This window comes from Ambystoma mexicanum, chromosome 11 (genome assembly GCF_040938575.1).
Source record: "Ambystoma mexicanum isolate Mex_15411 chromosome 11, UKY_AmexF1_1, whole genome shotgun sequence".
Taxonomy (NCBI): domain Eukaryota; kingdom Metazoa; phylum Chordata; class Amphibia; order Caudata; family Ambystomatidae; genus Ambystoma; species Ambystoma mexicanum.
The window spans coordinates 184,385,808-184,407,149 of record NC_090934.1 but is presented as its reverse complement, the minus strand read 5'-3'; the positions used below and the strand labels follow the sequence as shown (position 1 = coordinate 184,407,149).

At 45.8% G+C, this 21,342-nt stretch overlaps 1 protein-coding gene across 1 annotated transcript in view; it reads left to right on the top strand.

The window, feature by feature from the left end:
- Positions 1 to 21,342, top strand: part of LOC138503200 (uromodulin-like) — a 213,831-nt gene that overhangs the window by 82,728 nt on the left and 109,761 nt on the right. Inside the window, exons 5-6 of the mRNA XM_069622758.1 lie at positions 15,171 to 15,416; positions 19,200 to 19,359. Of these exons, the coding sequence (XP_069478859.1) occupies positions 15,171 to 15,416; positions 19,200 to 19,359 (406 nt within the window). The remainder of the gene's footprint in view (positions 1 to 15,170; positions 15,417 to 19,199; positions 19,360 to 21,342) is intronic.

Below are 21,342 nucleotides of genomic sequence, written 5' to 3'. Positions count from 1 at the left end.
TGGTAATTTAAAAGAACCCGGCCACCACAGGGAGGCTACAACCTCTATGGATCGGATACAACAGGACACTACAAAGGGACTCACAAAGAGAGACAGTCACACAGGATCCCACAAGGTACCACCTCAGGTCACCAAAGGAACCCAATAGAATACAATAACAAAGGTCTGCAAAAGGACAACCACACAGGACCTCACAAGTAAAACCAATGCACATCTCATCACAGGGAGGCTAATGCATCTGTGAACCGGATACAACAAGATCCAACCAAGAGACCCCACAAGGAAGGACAAGCAACAGGACCTCACAAGGGAAGAACTAACCACCAGAGGTGACCAAAGGAGACACCCACAACAATTGAACCCAATACAGGACCACCAAGAGACCATTTCAAACCACTAATCACCACAGGGGGGCTACTCGCCACTGTGAATCTCATACAACTACAAAACCACAGGTTCCCACTAGGGAAGACCAAACGCAGGGAACCGCAGTGAGGCTTTCACAACTGTGAATCCCATACAACTACAAAACCTCAGGTTCCCACTAGGGAAGACCAAACCCAGAAAATCACGGGGAGGCTTTCGAAGCTATGAACCGATACCTGCACAGGCCACCACAGATCACCACAGGGAGGCCCTCGCCACTGACTATTCAATACAACTACCACTGCGTAAAATTCAAGATCCCACATGTACAGACGGCCAAACAGGAACTCCAAGGGAAGATTGAACCATGATACACTACAGAGAAGCAATCATCACTGTAAACTCGATAGAAACAACAGCCTAACCCATTCCCAGCCACAGAGGTCCGACACCTACCAACTAGGCAAATCCCAGAAAAACTGAGTTAGTCTGAGGCAGGAGAAGACCTCCCCTACAGCCAGGGTAACCAACTGACGCAACCAACCACCAGACCAAATCTGACCACCAAAGTTAGTCACCTATCACCTAGGCTAATCCCACAAAGGCTGAGGTAGTATGAGACAGCGGAAGATCTCCCTGCGGCCAGGAAACAAACTAAGTGATACCAGGGCCAGCCGACAGTTAGGTAACTAACTGATGCCCGGCCCAGCCCACAATCCCTAGACCTTTCTACTTAAGGGATATCCCAGTTCCCAGAAAGCTTGGCCCGTGACAAATCCTGTCTAGAAAAAAGTCACCCTCAGAACAGTACCCTTCCCAATATGCAACCTACAAGTTAAGACTGAGGCACAAGGAACAACCAAAACAGAGCAAATGAAATGAAACAATCTCGGAATACCACACCAGGTAATAGATGCACATCAAGGGACCACACACCTGCACGCTCAACAAAAATAAGTCTGTTCACGAAAACAAGACTAAAGTCACTCTACCTGACACCCTACATGTCAACCCACCACCCACTTGGACAGCCATTGACGCTCAAGAACATTAAAGGCATACTCTAGTAAAAAATGTTATTGTCCCTATGGGTCGGCCATGTTTTTTTAAGGCTAAGTGGCTCGATTTTAGAAAACTTTCCTATGGACCTTACCCGAGTTTTCGTCCATTAAACGCACGCGAAAACAAGCACCTGGGAGCCGCCATTTTCTGATAATCCTATCTTTTCCCCGATCGCCCTGGCGGACCTGCTTTTGCGGCACTAAATCAATTCCCCCGCCCCTGAGCCTGACATTATCAAAACATTCATATTCCCCGCCTCTCCCCGTGACGTTACTGTGCTGCGTAGGCAAACGCGCCCAGTCGTCTTCTGCGCGACTCCACACAGAACCCGGAAACCAACACAGATCAACTCACAACACAGCGCGCCACAATTCGGAATATGAAACTGTACTTTACAATGAAACAGCAACACGGTACATTTGGTAAAGTACATTTATTTGGCATCAAATGTTTAGAGAATATTCATATGAACTCCGGAAGACATTTATTTTCTTTTATCTGTATCCACAATAACTGTTCCGTTTCATCTTGGGTCACGCGCTGTTCCATTATGGCACACAGGGTGTTCATTTTCGTAAAAAGAATCACTTTGGAAGCACAGTGAACCGCAAGGCTGTTCCATCAACTAGGCACTAGTCCAGCCTAAAGGTTGATATGTTGCTTCTAGCCACTAGTACAGCGTAAGGGCATGTGGGCCCTTGGCGATCGTCCCATAATATGGTGATCGTGCTCCAGTTGTTGACACGAAGCTGCAGGTGTCTGCTGAAGAATCCGTCCGCCGGTGTCTCAAACAGGTGGCAGTTGCAGAACGGGATCAAATACCTGTTAAGAAAACAAATAAATGATAATTAGTCTCACTAGCCGAACTTCATTAATATTACTCATTTCATTCATTACGGCCGATCAGAAACTATTTGCTTGCAAGGGTAGTTCAATGGAGTATGTTCTTCTCTAACATAAATGCGAAAAGTAACGAGATAAATCTAGGGCAACACACAATGATAAACGACACTACATGCATGAGGAATGATATGATATATGATATGGCATTTCTAACGCGCGTATACTCAAGTGTATAGTGATACTGAGTGTCAAGTGTATACTGATCGCGCATGGGGATGGGCCGTACAAGGATAGTTGAATACAAATTAAATAATAGGGCCAGCTGGTGGCAAGTGCAAGGTAAATGCCGGGACAAGGGGCTGAAGGATACAGAGACAGTCATGTAGTGCATGGAAAAGTGGCTGGGCCAAGGAACGAGATCGGTGACACCAGTGAACCTGCATGCCCATGTGCCCACTACGAACAGTTTTAACATCTTTTACAGTCTTCATTCATTCATTTATTCATGCATCCATTCACTAAATCTTCATTCCGGTATAAAAGCGTGTAAAGATTTACTTACATTATATTTGAAATTTCCATTGTGTCTCTTCGTAATGCAGTCTGTAAAACGGACCGTGCTCTTGACAATGATTTTTCGTATACTGACCTAAAACTGAAACTCGGTCCAGTTTCTGAATTTTCTGCCTTATCGTCTCTTACGTTATTGCGCACTCCCTTCAAATGTAGTTCTTTCTGCATGGTCCCTGTCTCAAGGTCAAAAAACAATAGACCCTTATAATTCCAGTGCGACTTGTGGGCCTCATCTGTGCACTGTCCTTCGCATTCTTTATTTGCAACATCACGTAGTATAGGCATCTGTGAGAACTTGAAGTTTAGAATCCGTCTATGTAGTGCGCCTCAATGTGCAAATGCGAACTGGCTTCTCTCCCAAATGCCACGGCCTGCTTGGCTGGCGCGTTCTAAGTGCCCCAATTTTGTCCCCGTTGTCTGTGAGCTTTGCAGCCCAAATTGAAACATTTAATTTTTTGCGGAAGGTCAGGGAAAGTATAAAGTACCACAGGAGTTGAGTTAAAAGTGAGATTTATTGTTTGTTTGTTTGTTTTATTTTTTGCAATACGCAAGCCTCCCCTCCGTTAACAGTGCGCAGCATTTACATTTACATGAGATGAGACATGAGAAAAATATATACATACACATATGTGAGGTGAATAGAGAGAATTCAAAGATGACACCCAGCTCCTTCGCCACCCATGATGGTGAAGTTGGGGGTTAGGTTTACTGGTACACTGTACAATAACATTTATTTACAAAAATACAATCCTATTGCAATTATTTAAACCGCGATTTGTACTTTACAATCAGCTGTGCATCGGGTGGGCATGGCACAGTCGCAATGTTTGGTGGCAATGGATCACTGCTCTGTACAGAAACGTCCAAAATTCCATATCTGTGCTTCTCTAACACAGCAACAATAAGGCCTTTCACAAAGTCGAACTGCATTTCATCATAGACTGGTTTGATCACCCATTGCTTACTTCGTTTTGAAAACACCTTGGTGTAGCGAGGCATCCTTACTTTGCCCCTAGTCCTAGATTGTTCACGTCTGACATTGCTGTTATGGGTCAAGACGGCTAGTAGAGTTCGATGTTTCATGCCCCGAAAGCTAAAATGCAAGCGCTTTGGCCTGTACTTTTGGGCACATATTGTGGAACACCTCCAAATTTCCTGTGTGACAGAATTCTGTCAGTCCTCTCAAATCTCTTGATAGAGTTTTGTCGAAAACAATCTTCTCAATGGCTTTGTGTGTCGGTGATGATGGAATCAACCACTTCTTCTTCCGTGCCTCCTCTGGGGACAAAGGGCCATGTTCACATTGGTGGAAATGTTCATTTGCTGTCCAGCGGTGAACGTTGGTACAGTGGTGCATCAGTGACCGCCATTTTTCAAGTAGTATTTCCACTGACCCCTCGCAAGTTTTTTAGCTCAACCAAAGATGGTTGGTGATAGAATGTGACCACTGCAAAATACTTTCAAAACCTTTTTTTTTCCTGCAGCCGAGATTTTCTTATTGATTGATTTAGCAAGATGCCATACGTCAAATTGATGTTTAATATGTGGGAACTGCTCTCTCATTGTCTTGGCAATTGAAACGTGTCTATCCGTGGCTATGAGCTCGATGTCCATCCCCGTCGATTGTAGATGTTCCACTGATTTTATAAATCCTAGTTTCTCCATGGCCACTGAGGATGTACATTGTGTTACCTGCACGACCTCAGAACTCACAATTTTCTTACTATCCATGTCCTGAAAGTGGTAGGTGCAGTACTTGGCAGAAAACCCAGGGCTATCGCACTGTCCATCGCCGGCTAGCCTGAATCGTTTGCCTTCGAATGTACTTGCTAGAGACAATTGTTCAATTCTCCAAGCATCACTAATGGCCGGAAACAGATAATCACGTTGGTATGTGTAGTACAGCGCACTAGAAATGAAATGGAGTCCCACAAACTGAAAGAAAGCCTCTAACTTTCTAAAACTGGAGCCACTAAAAAGTGATGCAGCTGCACACAGTAGATTGCCTGCTGGCAGTTTCCCCAGCATCGGTTGTGCAGACCATGAGAACCTATGATTTAATGTACAGGCGGCATTTATTTTGACGTTAGTGCCTTTCATTTTACGAGTCACATTAATCAATGGCTTCCCACATACTTTCCCTCTAACGGAATGCACACATTTCAGCTTACTTATAATTTCCATCAAGCAACTGTCGAATACAATGTATTTGCTCTCTTTCATTAGACTGTCATCCTGCGTCAACGTTGTTTCAGCTTTTGGCGCTGTGGAGATGTCAACACATTGGAAAGTAATATCGCTGCTATCAAGTATTGTTGCGTCTATGGATGCTGCGGCTGGTTCATTCTCTCTCATTTCAACATCTGCTAATTCAACATTGATGGGAGAACACAACAATGTCGACATGTTTTTTGGTGGCAATTTTTTGGCTGGTGTAGATTGTGTAAATTGATCTGCAACTACTTCGGAGCTATCTCCAATACATTCCTTAACATCTTCTTGTAGTGGTCCGGTCGCACAGTAGCTATGGTCCAATGCAACTTTGCTGTAGTCGACAATCAGAGCTAATTCATGTTCTGGCCATTGGACATGAGCATCTCGAGCCTGAACACGCCTCGCCTCAATTAATAGTTCCTCCATAGTGTACATGGTCTGGCAAGCCACATCTCTCATTCGCTTCAATGTCTGTGTGTGTATAGTTCTGATGCCCACGGGTAACTGGAGGAGAGATTGGAACAGGGATGTTCAGTTTAAACACAAGATGGAGTGTAGTAGAATTGACTTGAAAAAAACATAAAATAGTCCCCACCACAAAAACATTTTTAAAGTTATTAACTGTTTGTAACTAAACTTTTTTTGTTTTTTTTTCTTTGCAACTTTTTTGACTCGACCTTCAACATCTGCACGCTGTAACTCCGATTCGTTTCCGCATGTCCTCCCTTCCTCTTGCGCTGCAACGAGTATATTTTCTGTATCCGCATAGACAGCAAGGAATGAGGCTCCATCGTCTCCCTGAAACATAGTACTTTCATTACTATGTATCAAAATATTGTTAGCATAAAACACGTGAGGACAAGCACACAGGTACATCTCAATAGCCAAATACGATTTAAACATTGTGTGCAACAATCAAACGACAAGTATTCGACCAGTGATGATCTATTTCGATGGAACTGTCAGTATCCATACCTCCGGCTCTGCATGGACAGCCATGAATTGGTTGTATACATCTGCATCATCTAAATGAGATGTTGTGATTGGGGTGGAAGCTCTGTCGTCTCCCTGAAACACAGCACTTGGATTAGTATGGTTTTCAATATTGGAAACATAACACACACTTGGGGTCGAACGCACAGGTACATATAAAGAGATAACCGCGAAAGATGCATTGTCCAAAAGAATCAAGGAAAATCCAAATATGATCACATTTCATCGACTTATTTCAACGATCCCTTTACATCTGCATCATCTCAATGAGATGTTGTGATTGGGGTGGAAGCTCCGTCGTCTCCCTGAAACACAGCACTTGGATTAGTATGGTTTTCAATATTGGAAAGATAACACACACTTGGGGTCGAACGCACAGGTACATATAAAGAGATAACCGCGAAAGATGCATTGTCCAAAAGAATCAAGGAAAATCCAAATATGATCACATTTCATCGACTTATTTCAACGATCCCTTTACATCTGCATCATCTCAATGAGATGTTGTGATTGGGGTGGAAGCTCCGTCGTCTCCCTGAAACACAGCACTTGCGTTTATAGGGAAGAAAGTATAGCAAATGGAATCACGTTATATGATCACGCATGATGGAGCTGTCAGTATCCATACCTCGTGCTGCTGAAGAATATCTATGGATGTTGCAAATGTAGTGCGCACTTCTGAAAGCTGTTGCGCCGATTCGTATACTTGAATGTCAGGCTCTGCAACAAGTGTAGGGGTTGACGCTCCATCGACTGCCTGAAACATAGTACTTGCATTAGTGAGGATTACAATTGTGAAAAGATAACATACACCTGGGGTCGACAGCACAGGTTCATATCAACGGCTAACCACGAATGAAACATTGTGTAGAACAATGAAACAACAAGAATTCCAGCTCTGATGATGATGCTCGATGGAGCTGTCAGTATCCATACCTCCTGCTGGTGAGGAACATCTAGAAACGTTGTAGATGTGGCGGACGCTTCAGCATCTCCCTGAAAGACAGTACTTGCATTAGTATCGATAACACTAATTATAACTGAAAACAAACACCAGTGGACGATAACTAAGGTGTATATCAATTGGAAAGCAGTAACCAAACATTCGGTAAAATAATTACACGATAGAATAAAACTATTACTTGACATGCATAAAACAAGTATGTAGCGGATTAGCCTAATAGGATTACCTGATACGCGCTAGAAGTGGTTGATAACTGCGACCACGTCAAGGATGTAGACTGTTCTTGCTTCAGATTGAAGGGATAGTCAAGAAGTTGTAAAGGTCAATTAATGATTCATAATGAAATGCCAATATTAAAAAATAGCCATGTAAGCCGACAGAATACTTGAAAAATGCTCAATACAGCACAGTTCCCTGTCCCCATATATATATACATTGCGTTTGTGGGTTATGAAATCGAAAAAGAATATATTGATAAATGTCATTATTCAAAAAACTATATACTCATATCAATATCGAAATTATTACAAGGGATAGAACACCTACAATATCAATTAATCCATTCGGCTACCTACACACTACCGCAAGGCCTAAAGCTAAATCCGGACACTTGACTCACCGTTGCGGAATGTGGACGAACAGAGTGGGAATAGCGTTTTCGAGCAATTTCCGTGTAGTTCGCCGTTTATTCTTCTTTGTTACCCAAGAAGTTGTGTACATGTCCAAGGAAAAGTGCCGGCTGCAGATGCGGTATCGATCGCCCCTCTTGTCCTCTAAGACTTGTTGGACTCTACTTTCCAGCTCATCCAGTGGATATCCGCAATGTCTGACCCATTCTCTTATTCGATCGACAGTTTTCGGTAATACATGCATTGTAGTTCCTTCAGATTTCGCATGGGTCTTCGAAGGGCAACCGGTAATCGAACAGGCAGGCATTGTTGATAAATCTGAAAAGTAAATATCGACATTATTATACAATCTTCAAGAATAAAGATTTGATACAAAAGTAAATGAATCATACAATGATCAAAGCAAGGTTTGTTTTGGTCGCAGTAACTGTACCAGTTCATTATGTGCATCTTAGTATTTGCATAAATTGCAGAATTGTATAAATGATGAGACTAAAATCTGAACATGTGACTCATCCCTTGGATGTTCTTTATTGCACGAGAAGGAAACATGCTTACATCATAGACTGGATCCCCGAAGGATGCAATACGATGACAATAGACACAGATGAAAATAAATGGATCTATTGATAGCATAGCAATGGAAACTATAGTCAATAGCAATGAGACCAATGAACATAGCACTATTGTGTACTCTACTCGCAAATAGATAGAAATTTAAAAATCTGCGAAATATGACTAGGATACATGGCCTTACCTTGACCAACAAACAGTCGAATTCAGCAAGCAGAGCAGTATGTTGCAGGAGAATAGGTGGGTGGCCACAGGTAGCACACTGATGGGTTTGCTCTAAGCGGTCACAGAAGTTCACGGATAGCACGACGACGACCAGATTAGTGTAGATCTCGGTGGTTGCCAGGTAAAACGTTCAGGAGTTGACTTGCAAAGCACAAAGATGTTCTCATGAGACATATCAAGTGGTTTATAAAGTATTTGGAACAGGGGTGTGTTTGTGAATGAATGACGTATGTATGTCGTGGTTTTAGGGGGGCGGCCTGCTTGAAGGGGAGGCCTGGCTGGAGACACGGGGTCTGAGGAGGCCATATAAGTGATGGCCCCTGGGCATGGGATACCTTTTGAAGTGTACATGCAGTTTGGCACCTTGGCCTTTCACGCCCCTGACAGCGCGCATCCCCGGGTGCGAACCGCCTTTGATAGAGGGGGTGGGATGGAGGGGCCTGGGGCGTGCAGATAAGGCACAGGAAGACTGCTGAATGGAGACACACTTATGTAGATTGCAGGGGGGGCGGCCTGCTTCAAGGGGAGGCCTGGCTGGAGACACAGGATCTGAGGAGGCCATGTGAGCAATGGCCCCTTGGCATGGGATACCTTTTGAAGTGTACATGCAGTTTGGCACCTTGGCCTTTCACGCCCCTGACAGCGCGCATCCCCGGGTGCGAACCGCCTTTGATAGAGGGGGTGGGATGGATGGGCCTGGGGCGTGTAGATAAGGCACAGGAAGACTGCTGAATGGAGACACACTTATGTGGATTGCAGGGGGCGTCCTGCTTCAAGAGGAGGCCTGGCTGGAGACACGGGGTCTGAGGAGGCCATGTGACCGATGGCCCCTTGGCGTGGGACACCTTTTTAAGTGTACATGTTGTTTGGCACCTTGGCCTTTCGCGCCCTGGACAGCCCCCCCCATGCCAGCGAGCATCCTCCGGCGCGAACCGCCTTTGATACAGGGGGGTGGGATGGATGGGCCTGGGGCGTGCAGATAAGGCACAGGAAGACTGCTGAATGGAGACACACTTATGTGGATTGCAGGGGGGCGTCCTGCTTCAAGAGGAGGCCTGGCTGGAGACACGGGGTCTGAGGAGGCCATGTGACCGATGGCCCCTTGGCGTGGGACACCTTTTGAAGTGTACATGTTGTTTGGCACCTTGGCCTTTCGCGCCCCGGACAGCCCCCCCCATGCCAGCAAGCATCCACCGGCGCGAACCGCCTTTATATCAATATACAGTATATCGCCTTTATATGAATGATGGTATATCGTTGCTTATCAATAACAAATGCCACATACCGCAGATTCTTGTGAGCACAGACCCACACTTCAACCAGTGTATTATAGTGGCCAAGACCTGAAGGTCTGTATAATCCAATGGTAATTGATAGTATAGATATATGTGATTCATTTAAAAAATCGAGAGAAACGTGGTTAAAATAAATGTGGTGTTTTATTTTGTATCTTATTTTCATGACACAAAAATACAAGACTTTAAAGATTATACAGGTCAGGTTGCAGCACAGCGAGAGAAAATCCCCTGTATTGACCGCTGTCACTCGGGAACGTGTCTCTAATGGCACGAACGGCACAGGCGGGTATCACTCTTCGAACGCGGTGTCCAAGCCTCCCGTGAAGCCACCATGTATAGGAACGATAGGCCACCAGCCTGTACCACCTGTGAAAAGGAATGAAACAAACTGTTTTTAAATGACCCAGATAAGTTTAATAAATGTTTGTTGTCAATGACAATTCTTGTAACTAATGGCATTTTACACGGACAAATGCTATCTAGACAATGCACACTATTCATCGCCTTATATGCGTTACAATGATATGTAGATGTAATTTTGGATATAGTAGAAGACCATGAAATTGGGGTGGCATGACAAGCAGAGTATACTTACTCGTTACTCGGATTACGAGGACGAACAGTTGCTCGAAGTTCGTGCATAAGCACCATCAAGATTCTCAACACGGCCCGTGTGAGGCAGGCTGCCCTGAAGTCTGGCAGCTCGGTGATGCATTGCGGTCGTGGCTCGCCTTCCGAAATGTAGGCCAGGCATCCCAAGTTTTCTCGGCAGCAGCAGTTCTCGTCCTCGGTTGGCATTAGCTCGCACCGATTGCATGTGCACCAGGTGGAGACGCCGTCCATGCGACTAGGCCCAGGCTCTTCATCTGTTGAATCGTCCTCCCAACTGCCGTCCGAATCCCCATCGTTTTCGCGTGCTTCCCTTTCCAGTAGTTCCTCCTCGGTATACTCAGGCTTGTACATGTAGGGCATTATTGTAGCCATTGTGTGGTAAACAGAGTAAAATAATTTACCGAGATGGTACAGGTGTTCACACGGGCTACAAGCGGCGAAGGTAGCTGACCAGAGCACTGAAACGAGTCACAGAATACTCAAAGTAACACAGAGAGAGGAATGGAATCGAAAATCGGCTGCTGTGTGTTGTGAAACGGTCTGTTTATACTTATTGAGGAAAGAGGCATCCTGCCATTTCCATGGCGACACGTCATTAGCTGAAGCGCAGCGAATGTTGACACGAGACGTGCTTTGGCGTTGGGAAATGGGTGGTACGAGTCTGCTGATGACAGGCTCAGGGGCGGGGGAATTGATTTAGTGCCGCAAAAGCAGGTCCGCCAGGGCGATCGGGGAAAAGATAGGTTTATCAGAAAATGGCGGCTCCCAGGTGCTTGTATTCGCGTGTGTTTAATGGACGAAAACTCGGGTAAGGTACATAGGAAAGTTTTCTAAAATCGAGCCACTTAGCCTTAAAAAAACATGGCATCCCCATAGGGACAATAACATTTTTTACTAGAGTATGCCTTTAAGCACATCAGCAGAATAGCATCACACCGGGGGAAAAATGTGAAACACACAGAAACATAATAGAAGGAAATTACATCACAGTGCCATTCATAACACAAAACAGGCCCGACCAAAGGCACCATCAACCAGGACAAGGAGAAGACCATGGAGAAGCCATCAACCCAATTTGGAACCTAACCGAACTACTCAATGAAAAACAGATTCCTAAGGCCGAAAAACATGCAAAAAAATGGCAACAATGAACAACACCGACATGAACACCAAAAGATACAGCCAAAGACCAAACAGACAACAACAAAAAGATACACTGCAGCCTAGTAAATGCAAGATTGATGTCTAAGCACACAACAGAAATATACGATATGCTATGCGATGGAGGGATAGACATCCTATCACTTACTGAAACCTGGCTAACTCAAAACTACAAGATCATAGTGCACAACTGCCTACCCTACAACTTCAAAATCAAGCAAGACAGTAGAGAAGAAAAAAAAGGAAGGGGAATCGCTGTGGCTCAAAAGGACGACCTAAAAATAACAACAGCTCAATCATTAAACATCCCAGCGTTTTTTTGCTTTCTTAATAACTTTTTCATTTTTTAACAAAAATGTATGATGGATATATTTTATATATAGCGCGCCTATACACAAGTGTTTCGAGGCGCAACGAGGCTGGGTAGGCAAACAAGGGGGATCAAGACAACAATCTTACTAGGCCCAGTGACATTGATATTGCTCAAGTGCATGGGAGGGTGAAGGGGACATGCACTAGGGGATGGGGAGAAGGAGCAAGTGCAAGACATAGGATCAAACATCAAAAAACAGGAAGTGCGGCCAGCAGGGGCAGTGTAGGGTTAAGTGCAGAAAACAAGTGATATATAAGTGCAAGTAGGGGGGTTGTAGAGTTGCAGATACAGCCCCAAGTGCAGGGTTGGCAGGAGGCAGTAAAATTGTGCAGCTGGGAGGAAAGGGACCTGGGCCCAAGATTCAGATGGTAGCCAGGTAACCAGTGCTGTGTCAGACAGGAGATCAGCACGGTAGAAGAGGAGAGAAGGCAGAAGCAAAGAGGAGAGTCTTGAGCTGCTTTCGGAACCAGAGATGGTTCTGCTAAAGTTTCAGAGAGGCAGGGAGGTTGTGCCAGAGGGAGGCACCAGTTGAAGAGAGAGATCTGCCCCCAACTCGTTGCTTGCAAAAGCGGCTGACCCTCAAGGAGTTGGAGGTGGAGCAGTGAAGTGCTCGAGTAGGAAGATACTTCAGGAGAGAAAGCTGGAGGTATTTTGGTCCAAGGACCCAGAAGGCTTTGTGGATAATGCAAAGAGTCTTGAACTTGATCCTTCCAGGCACTGGGAGCCAATGGAGAGATTTCAGTGCCGGAGAGATATGATCCCTGGGCTTGAGGCCAAGGAGAATAGAGGCAGGTAGATTTAAAAAGAGGCTGTTACAGTAGTCTAGCCTAGAGAGAACCAGAGCTCTGGATACAGTGAACTTCTGGGGGAAAGAGAGGAAAGGAACAATACCTCTGAGGAGGTGCAGTTGATAGTCAGACTTCTTAGAGACGTCAGAAATATGAGTAGAGAAGGAGAGTGAGGAATCAAATATAACCCCAAGGTTCGTGGCCTCAAAGGTGGGAACAGGAGGAGGGCCAAAGGAGGCCGGCCAGAGCATGGCAGGAAAGGAGGGTGCAGGGGAGCCGATGAGTAGGATCTCTATTTCCTTGCATTAAGGCAGAGATCATTGGTGGCGCACAACTCCTGGATTGCAGTCAGACAATGAGGGATGAGAGAAGGTGAAGAGGTGGCAGAGGGGAGCATGAAAGCAAGCTGGGTATCGTCCACATAGCATTGGAAGTTGTGGCAGAGAGCAGTAATGCGGTGGGCGAGAGGTGCTAGGTATTGGTTGAACAACCAGGTAGAGACGTTAGACCTCTGGGGAACACGACAGGTGGAGAGAGAGATGGAGGAGAGGTAGGACCCAAGTTGGACCTGTTGGTCAGAGAGGGAAGAAGTCAGCCAGGCCAGAGTCTGATCAGTGATACCCAGATTATCACGGAGCCGGTCGAGCAGGATGGCATGGTTGACCGTGTCAAAGGTAGAAGAGAGGTGAAGTAGGATGAGGACAGAGGTGAGATTAGAATCAAGGTTAGAGAGCAGGTCTTCGCGGATGTTCAGGAGAGCAGTTTCCGTGCTTCTGGCTGCTCTGAAGCCAAGCTGATGGTCCCAAAGACAACCAACAGATTCAGTGTGCAGATTGAGCTGGAAGATGGACAGCTTTTCAAGGAGTTTGCCCAGGAAAATAGTGATATATATATATATATATATATATATATATATATATATATATATATATATATATATATATATATATATATATATATATGTATATATATATATATATATATATATATATATATACTTTCACAAAGGCACATTATGGTTAAGTCTCTAATAAAAACCTTTAAAATTCTGAGAAAACATTTTTTAGATGCACATTATGGTGGTTGCAGTGCAAAATCGAAAAACCAAACAAATTATGTTTATGGTAAGCTATGCAAACATAAATCACGCTCCCACCATGCACTGCTCAGACTAACATTCAGGACATCAAAGATGAGGCACCAAAGATATATCACTATTTTTTGTACCTATATTTTGGCACTTTTGAAAAAATAAAACACATGACAGATTCACACAAAATGTGCACGCTTTTAAGACCAGGCCAAAGCTCCTTGAACACGTTTGGTGCAAATACGTCCAGCGGTTTGGGATGTAGCCACGAGCAATATTTGTTTCCCATTCAAGTCTATTGAGATTTCAAACATTTTGGGACTCCCCTTGAACTTTGTCCCGCTTGACAAAACCGCACCAAATTTTTCAAATCAGAGCAGGTTTAAAATGTTTTCTGCAAAGTTTTGTGCGGCTTTGTTGAATGGCGCCAAGTTATCAGCTGTCCAAAAACCGCTTTTCGCAGACCCTGAAAGGAATATTTAGGTATGTGTATGCATGAATGTCCTCAGATATTTGTCATGTTCCCGAACATCAGTGCAATGTCCCCAAACATCTCAAATATTCCCAGACATCGGAGAAGGAAAGCCACCAGATTTTGGGCCTTTTCTGGACATATTCCACCCAATTCTCACCACCCCTCACCTCCCTCGAGGTTGTTTCATTTGTTGCACAAGTTCAATGTTGTGTTTTTGTATTTTCACACTGCAATGTTTGTACACTAAAGATGCAGTTCGCCAATCTAACACGGCGTCCATGTCAAAGGTTTTGATGCACCTCACATTTCTTAATTAAACCAATTCAGTGCCTTTACGGAATGTCTGCTAATGTGACATGGCTTCCTGATTGGTCCAAAGGCTCTGCAGACTCTAAACCATGAAGTATGTCCATGGACCGAGCCGAGATATCACTAATTGTTGTACCTATGTTTTTGGCATTCATTTTAAATATACTGGATGGGTTAACATACTTGCAAAAGCATGCTTTTGGGACCAAGCCGTCTCTCCTTGTGCAAGTTTGGTGCCAATCCATCCAACGGTCGGGGCTATGGCCGTGAGCAACATTTTTTCACATTGAAGTCTATCCGGATTTCAAAATGATTGGGGGGCCCTCTATAACTTTCCCCCCTTGACCATATTGCACCAATCGGAGCAAAATATTTCAGAGTCAGTCTCTATTTATTTAGCAATGTTTTGCGCGGATTTGTCGAACAGCGTCAAAGTTATAAACCACCCAAAACTGCTCTTCCTATAGGAAAGCCAACTTAACCATAACCACAGAGTCGCTATCGCGGACTGTGTAGATAGATATAAAATTGTTATTTGGAAATGTACCTAAATATTTACGTGTGAGAGGTGACACGTTATTAACAGTGATTGCTTTGTAAAATATGTCCTTTCTATCTTCAGCACCGTAGGTCTGTCTACAGGGGGCACTGGAACGGCCTCTACCATTATGGCAGCTTACTCGAATCCCTCCTACACCTCCCCCATCCAGACAGGTGGGCAGAGCATGTCCATTGGCTCCACCATCTACTTTGGGATGTCCACACAGTTTGCAGATGCTGATGTGTTCGTACTAAGAGTGGATACCTGCTATGCAACACCAACTGAAGACCCCAACAGTTCAACCAGAGAGTATCTCATCCAGAACGGGTAAGGAATTCCCCAGCCTGCAGACAATGACTCCAGCGTAGAGTATGTCATGACGTATGGATCATTCTAAAGCTACAGAGTGTACCCTATATAAGATAGGGAGTTGCCACAATGTACGGCAAGTGATCAAAACAGGTACGTCATTCAGGATAGATAACAGCGCCAACCCATTGGCTCCCGCCAAAACAGAAAGTACCTCATCCATTATGTGGAATTACCTTAATCTACAGCCACCATTCAAACAAAGCATTCCTATTCCATTATGGCTCCATCCAACAGCCGCGGATACAAAACAAATGTACCTCATTCAGATGCAGTGGTTTTCAAACCTTTTTTATACTGAGCCACCCCTTGAGTACAAATATTGTTTCTGCCCCCCCCCCCACAACTATAACTTCTGATAATATCTATTAATCAGTCACTGTAATCCATTTTAAAGAGCTTTGCTCCCACCCTGGATATTCTTCGGGCTCCACTAGTGGGGGGCAGTCCCACAGTTTGAAGAGCACGAGCTAGGGAGACCAGCTCCACAGTTTGAAGACCATGGGGTAGGTGGACCAGCCCCACAGTTAGAAGACCACGGGCTAGGTGGACCAGCCCCACAGTTAGAAGACCGCGGGCTAGGTGGAGTCATGGGTAATGGCGCCGATCTGCAGTCACCCACCCAATCAGAGTGTATCTTATCTACTCCACACCATGTCTGGATTATTGTGCAGCTCTGGAGGCCACGTGCAGAATGTTGTGTAGTTTGGCAGATTAAAGCTGAAATATTTTCAGAGTCCTAAAGCCCTCATTTGGAGTGATGTGTCCATTTCTGGAGGCGACGTCTCCAGGAGGAGTAACAACAGCTATACTCTGCTCCGAGATAGGAAACCAAATGCCTATGCTATGGACTACAAGTCCCATGAGGCCATACCCAATAATGTAAATGTTTGAGCATAATACAAAAAGAAAGGGTGGGGTCATGAGAAAGGCACTCCCATTTTCAGAATGAATAAAGAAAGCACCAAAAGGCTGCATGTCCCAGTAGAGAAACGAATCCCATAAGCTGGAACCATGGCCCTGGAAGTCTGGCACACGTGATCCTGAAAGGCTCTCACTGATGATGTTGCAGACTTACCTGGATACTAGATGTCTTGCACAGTTGTGCTGCTTTTTCACTCCCTTGACACTCTCTGTCACCTTCAGGTTACATCCCTCTCACCCCTTGTCTTACGTGTCCCCTACCCCTGGATTTAGTAGGGACGTGCATGCCATGTTAGGCCAGGGGGTGCATATATGCCCTGATCCCATGAGTCGGTTATGCCCAAACACTACAAGTCTCTCAGCACTGAAACTGAAATCTCTTTCTGACCCTGCTGGTCGGACATCGCTGACCTTTCATGTCACTTACCCTGGCTCCATAAGTCGCTCACCCTTCTCTCTATACATTTCCTCAAAAATGTTTGCGTCAGGCAACAGGCCTGCCCTAAATCCTCAGTGACCTGCATTTTGCACAAACTGGAACCCCTACCGAAGGCAGGCATTGTGATTTTGAGGGGATGACCCTCCTCACAAGGGGCAGTTGGGTTTGAGGTGGCCTCCTCGTAATCTATTGTGCAGCCTCAGAACTCATGGTCAATAGCCCAAATAGTGATATTCTTATAATAGTGAGCAGAACTCTGGCCAGCAGTATCACGCGAGTCTGAGAGCATCATGTGTGTGCCATGTGGTGAGGGGGAGACAAGGGAGCCATCGCAGATCTGGAGGGTTGCCTGTTCCATGAGAGCACATGAGAAGAAACATATGCCATGTGACGCCCGGGGAGACGCATGTTCCATGCGATTCCCGGGGAGACATATCTCCCATGAGATTCTGGTGCAGACAGGTGCGCCACTGTGAAACCCGAGGAGAGACATGTCCCAATGGGATTCTGAGGGAGAGAAAGGTGGAATGTGAATTTGTTTTGGACTTTTATGCGGGGCATATGTGCCATGATACTCCAGGCAAACTTGTGGCGGCAGGGAAGACAACTATGCCATATGATTTTGTGAGAACCATGCATGCCATGGGATTTATAGGGAGACAGGTTTATTGCACGGGTCCAGCGATGGCATATGCACCAGGAGGGCAATGGGGAAACGTGGGCTCTGTAATCCACGGGGCGACCGCTTTACCATAGGATTCCAGGAGACAAGTGTCATTTAAGTCCAGGAGAGGCACATGCACCATGTGACTTCCAGGGAGGCAGGCACACCATATTATACACTTTCAGGCCTTCTGCAAATCTCCCTACCACCTCCAGAATCCTGGAGTAGATGGTCTTGCACTGAATGCAGTCCCACCTAGGCACGTACTTCTGCCATGATTCACTGCAGCCGTCTTCCACGCAGAGCATGAGCTAGAAAGGATCCTATTAAAAGTGTGTGTGTGTGGAGGGGGGGGTCATGGTGATAATTGTTATCACTGTTATTATTATTATAATTGTTTAATGAATGTTTGTAGAGTGCAACGTTTACCACCTTAGTGATCTCTGAGCTCTGATTCCAAGATCATGGGTCAGTATGAAGGGAGTCATTATCATGTTAGTTGAAATTAACTTCACCTGGTTGCAACAAAAACATGTTAAACTGAATTGATCATTCTGGGGTCAGAAGATTGAGGGATGCACTGGGAGGTTATCCAACGTTTTTATTCTTAGTAGCTCTCCAGATATGCGAGACTAAAACCATCATGCTCCCACACATTGACTATGCAGGCATAGTCTTATCGAATTTGAAGTCTGAAACATATGGGGCCTCATTACGACTCAGGCGGTAAGGGGTTTACGGCAGCGTAAACAGCGCCGACCGTTACCGCCTGATTCCGAGGTCCCTTAGCGCCATGGCGGATTTAACACCTGCTTTTAGCAGGTGTTAAAATCCATGGCGCTAAGGGACCATGTTGTTAATTACGCCACTGTAAATTAACGGTGGCGTAATTAACGCCTTCCCCACTCCCATTATGCCCTATGGGGCAAAAATGGGAATGGGGAAGGGTAAATGGGGATTGGGGACTTACCGCCCCGCCGACCTCGGAATGGGGCGGTAAATCCGCCAACCCCCATGGCGTAAACGTAGTTTACGCCATGGTGGTAAAGGTACGACCCAGGCGGTAATTTACCGCCTGGGTCGTAATGAGGCCCGTGGTGAGCCAAAGATTGCAGACCCCTTATAATGAGATACTTGTGACATTTAAGTATGGGATGGGTACAGGCGCCTGGTGAGTCTGTGAGAGATGCTTGTGACTTGGGGGACTGAGGTGGGCACGGGTGCCATATAAGGCCACTGGAGGCATATGGGTCATGCCGAGTCTACCGTTGACTTTGGGTCTCATTACGACCCAGGCGGAGGATCATGGTGCTATTAGCGCCATGGTCCATGCCGGTGTCCGCCATGGCGGAATGGGGAATTACCACCCCATTCCGAGGTTGGTGGGGCGGTAATTCCCCATGCCGCCATGGCCCTTCCCCATTCCCATTTTTGCCCCATAGGGCTCAATGGGAATGGGGAAGGCGCTAATAACGGTACCGCAAATTGCGGTACCATTATTAGCACCAAAGTCCCTTTGCGGGTCCCTACTTTAACAGCTGGAAAAGCCAGCCGTTAAGGTCGGTTCCCACAAAGGGACCTCGTAATCAGGCGCTAAGTGTTTAACGGCGCCGCAGCCTTTTATGGCGCCGTTAAACACTTAGCGCCTGGGTCGTAATGAGGCCCTTTGTGTGTTTGCAATGTTTGTAACTCAAGTTTCATCATTTCTTCACAGCTGTCCAGCCAACGGGAATGTTCACACCGCTGTGGTGTCTAATGGGGAAACCCTGGAAGTCCGGTTCAGTGTTGAGTCGTTTGCCTTCGAATCGACGTCTTCAGCGTACATTTACTGCAGTGCCCGCCTGTGCTATAAAGCCCAAGGACAGTGTGCAGGGGTGAGTATGGTACGGAGGATAAACGTTGAGTACGGAAAGGGTACGAACACGGCGGATACTGAGTTGGAGAAATAGTTTACTAAAAGTAGGAAAAGGGTTTTGGAGGGGTATAGCGGGGATAGGTTTTAATGGGGCCATCCCAGGTGAGCACTGCAGGGGGATGTAAGAGGGAGTACTAAGAAAAGGCAACAAACGGGGTGAGTACAAAATTGGACAGCTGGTGGGAGTACCGAGGGAAGACAACTGATGTGCATACAGAGTAGAAACAACTGTGGTGAGTCCTGAAAGAGCACAGCAAGGATGAGTCTTGAAAAGGGACCTCCACTGAACGTCCTGATGAAGGTCAATCAGATGGAAGTAATGATGGGTAACAACATGGGTGAGTTCCAAAGGGGAACATGTGGAGTGAGTACTGAGGGAAGACAACTGATGTACATACAGAGGTCCTGAGAGGGCACAGCAAGGATGAGCACTGAAAAGGGACACCCATTGAACGTCCACATGAAGGTCAATCAGACAGAAGTAATGATGGGTAATAACTGAGGTGAGTTCCAAAGGGGAACATCTGGAGTGAGTACTACTGAGGGAAGACAGCTGATGTGCATACAGAGGAGGTACAACTGGGGTGAGTCCTGAGAGAGCACAGCAAGGATGAGTATTGAAAAGGGACCACAACTGAACACCCTGATACAGGTCGATCAGACAGAAGTAATGATGGGTAACAGCCGAGGTGAGTTCCAAAGGGGAACATGTGAAGTGAGTACCTGAGGGAAGACAACTGATGTGCATACAGAGTAGAAACAACTGTGGTGAGTCCTGAAAGAGCACAGCAAGGATGAGTCTTGAAAAGGGACCTCCACTGAACGTCCTGATGAAGGTCAATCAGATGGAAGTAATGATGGGTAACAACTGGGGTGAGTTCCAAAGTAGAACATCTGGAGTGAGTACTGAGGGAAGACAACTGATGTGCATACAGAGGAGGTACAACTGGGGCGAGTCCTGAGGGGGCACAGCAAGGATGAGCATTGAAAAGAGACACCCACTGAACGTCCACATGAAGGTCAATCAGACAGAAGTAATGATGGGTAACAACTGAGGTGAGTTCCAAAGGGGAACATCTGGAGTGAGTACTACTGAGGGAAGACAACTGATGTGCATACAAAGGAGGTACAACTGAGGTGAGTCATGAGAGAGCACAGCAAGGATGAGTCTTGAAAAGGGACCTCAATTGAACGCCCTGATGCAGGTCAATCAGACGGAAGTAACGACGGGTAACAACCTGGGTGAGTTCCAAAGGGGAACATGTGGAGTGAGTACTGAGGGAAGACAACTGATGTACATACAGAGGAGGTACAACTGGGGTGAGTGCTGAGAAAGCACAGCAAGGTTGAGTCTTGAAAAGGGACCTCCACTGAACGTCCTGATGAAGGTCAATCAGACGGAAGTAACGATGGGTAACAACCTGGGTGAGTTCCAAAGGGGAACATGTGGAGTGAGTACTGAGGGAAGACAACTGATGTACATGCAGAGGAGGTACAACTGTGGTGAGTCCTGAGAGGGCACAACAAGGATGAGTCTTGCAAAGGGACCTCAACTGAGCATCCTGATGAAGGTCAATCAGACGGAAGAAATGATGGGTAACACCCTGGGTGAGTTCCAATGGGGAACATCTGGAGTGAGTACTGAGGGAAGATAACTGATATGCATACAGAGGAGGTACAACTGTGGTGAGTCCTGAGAGGGCACAACAAGGATGAGTCTTGAAAAGGGACCTCAACTGAACATCCCGATGAAGGTCAATCAGATGGAAGAAATGATGGGTAACAACTGGGGTGAGTTCCAAAAAGGAACATCTGGAGTCAGTACTTAGGGAAGACAGCTAATGTGCATACAGAGGTGGTACAACTGGGCTGAGCCCTGAGAAGGCACAGCAAGGATCAGCATTGAAAAAAGACAACCACTGAACGTCCTGATGAAGGTCAA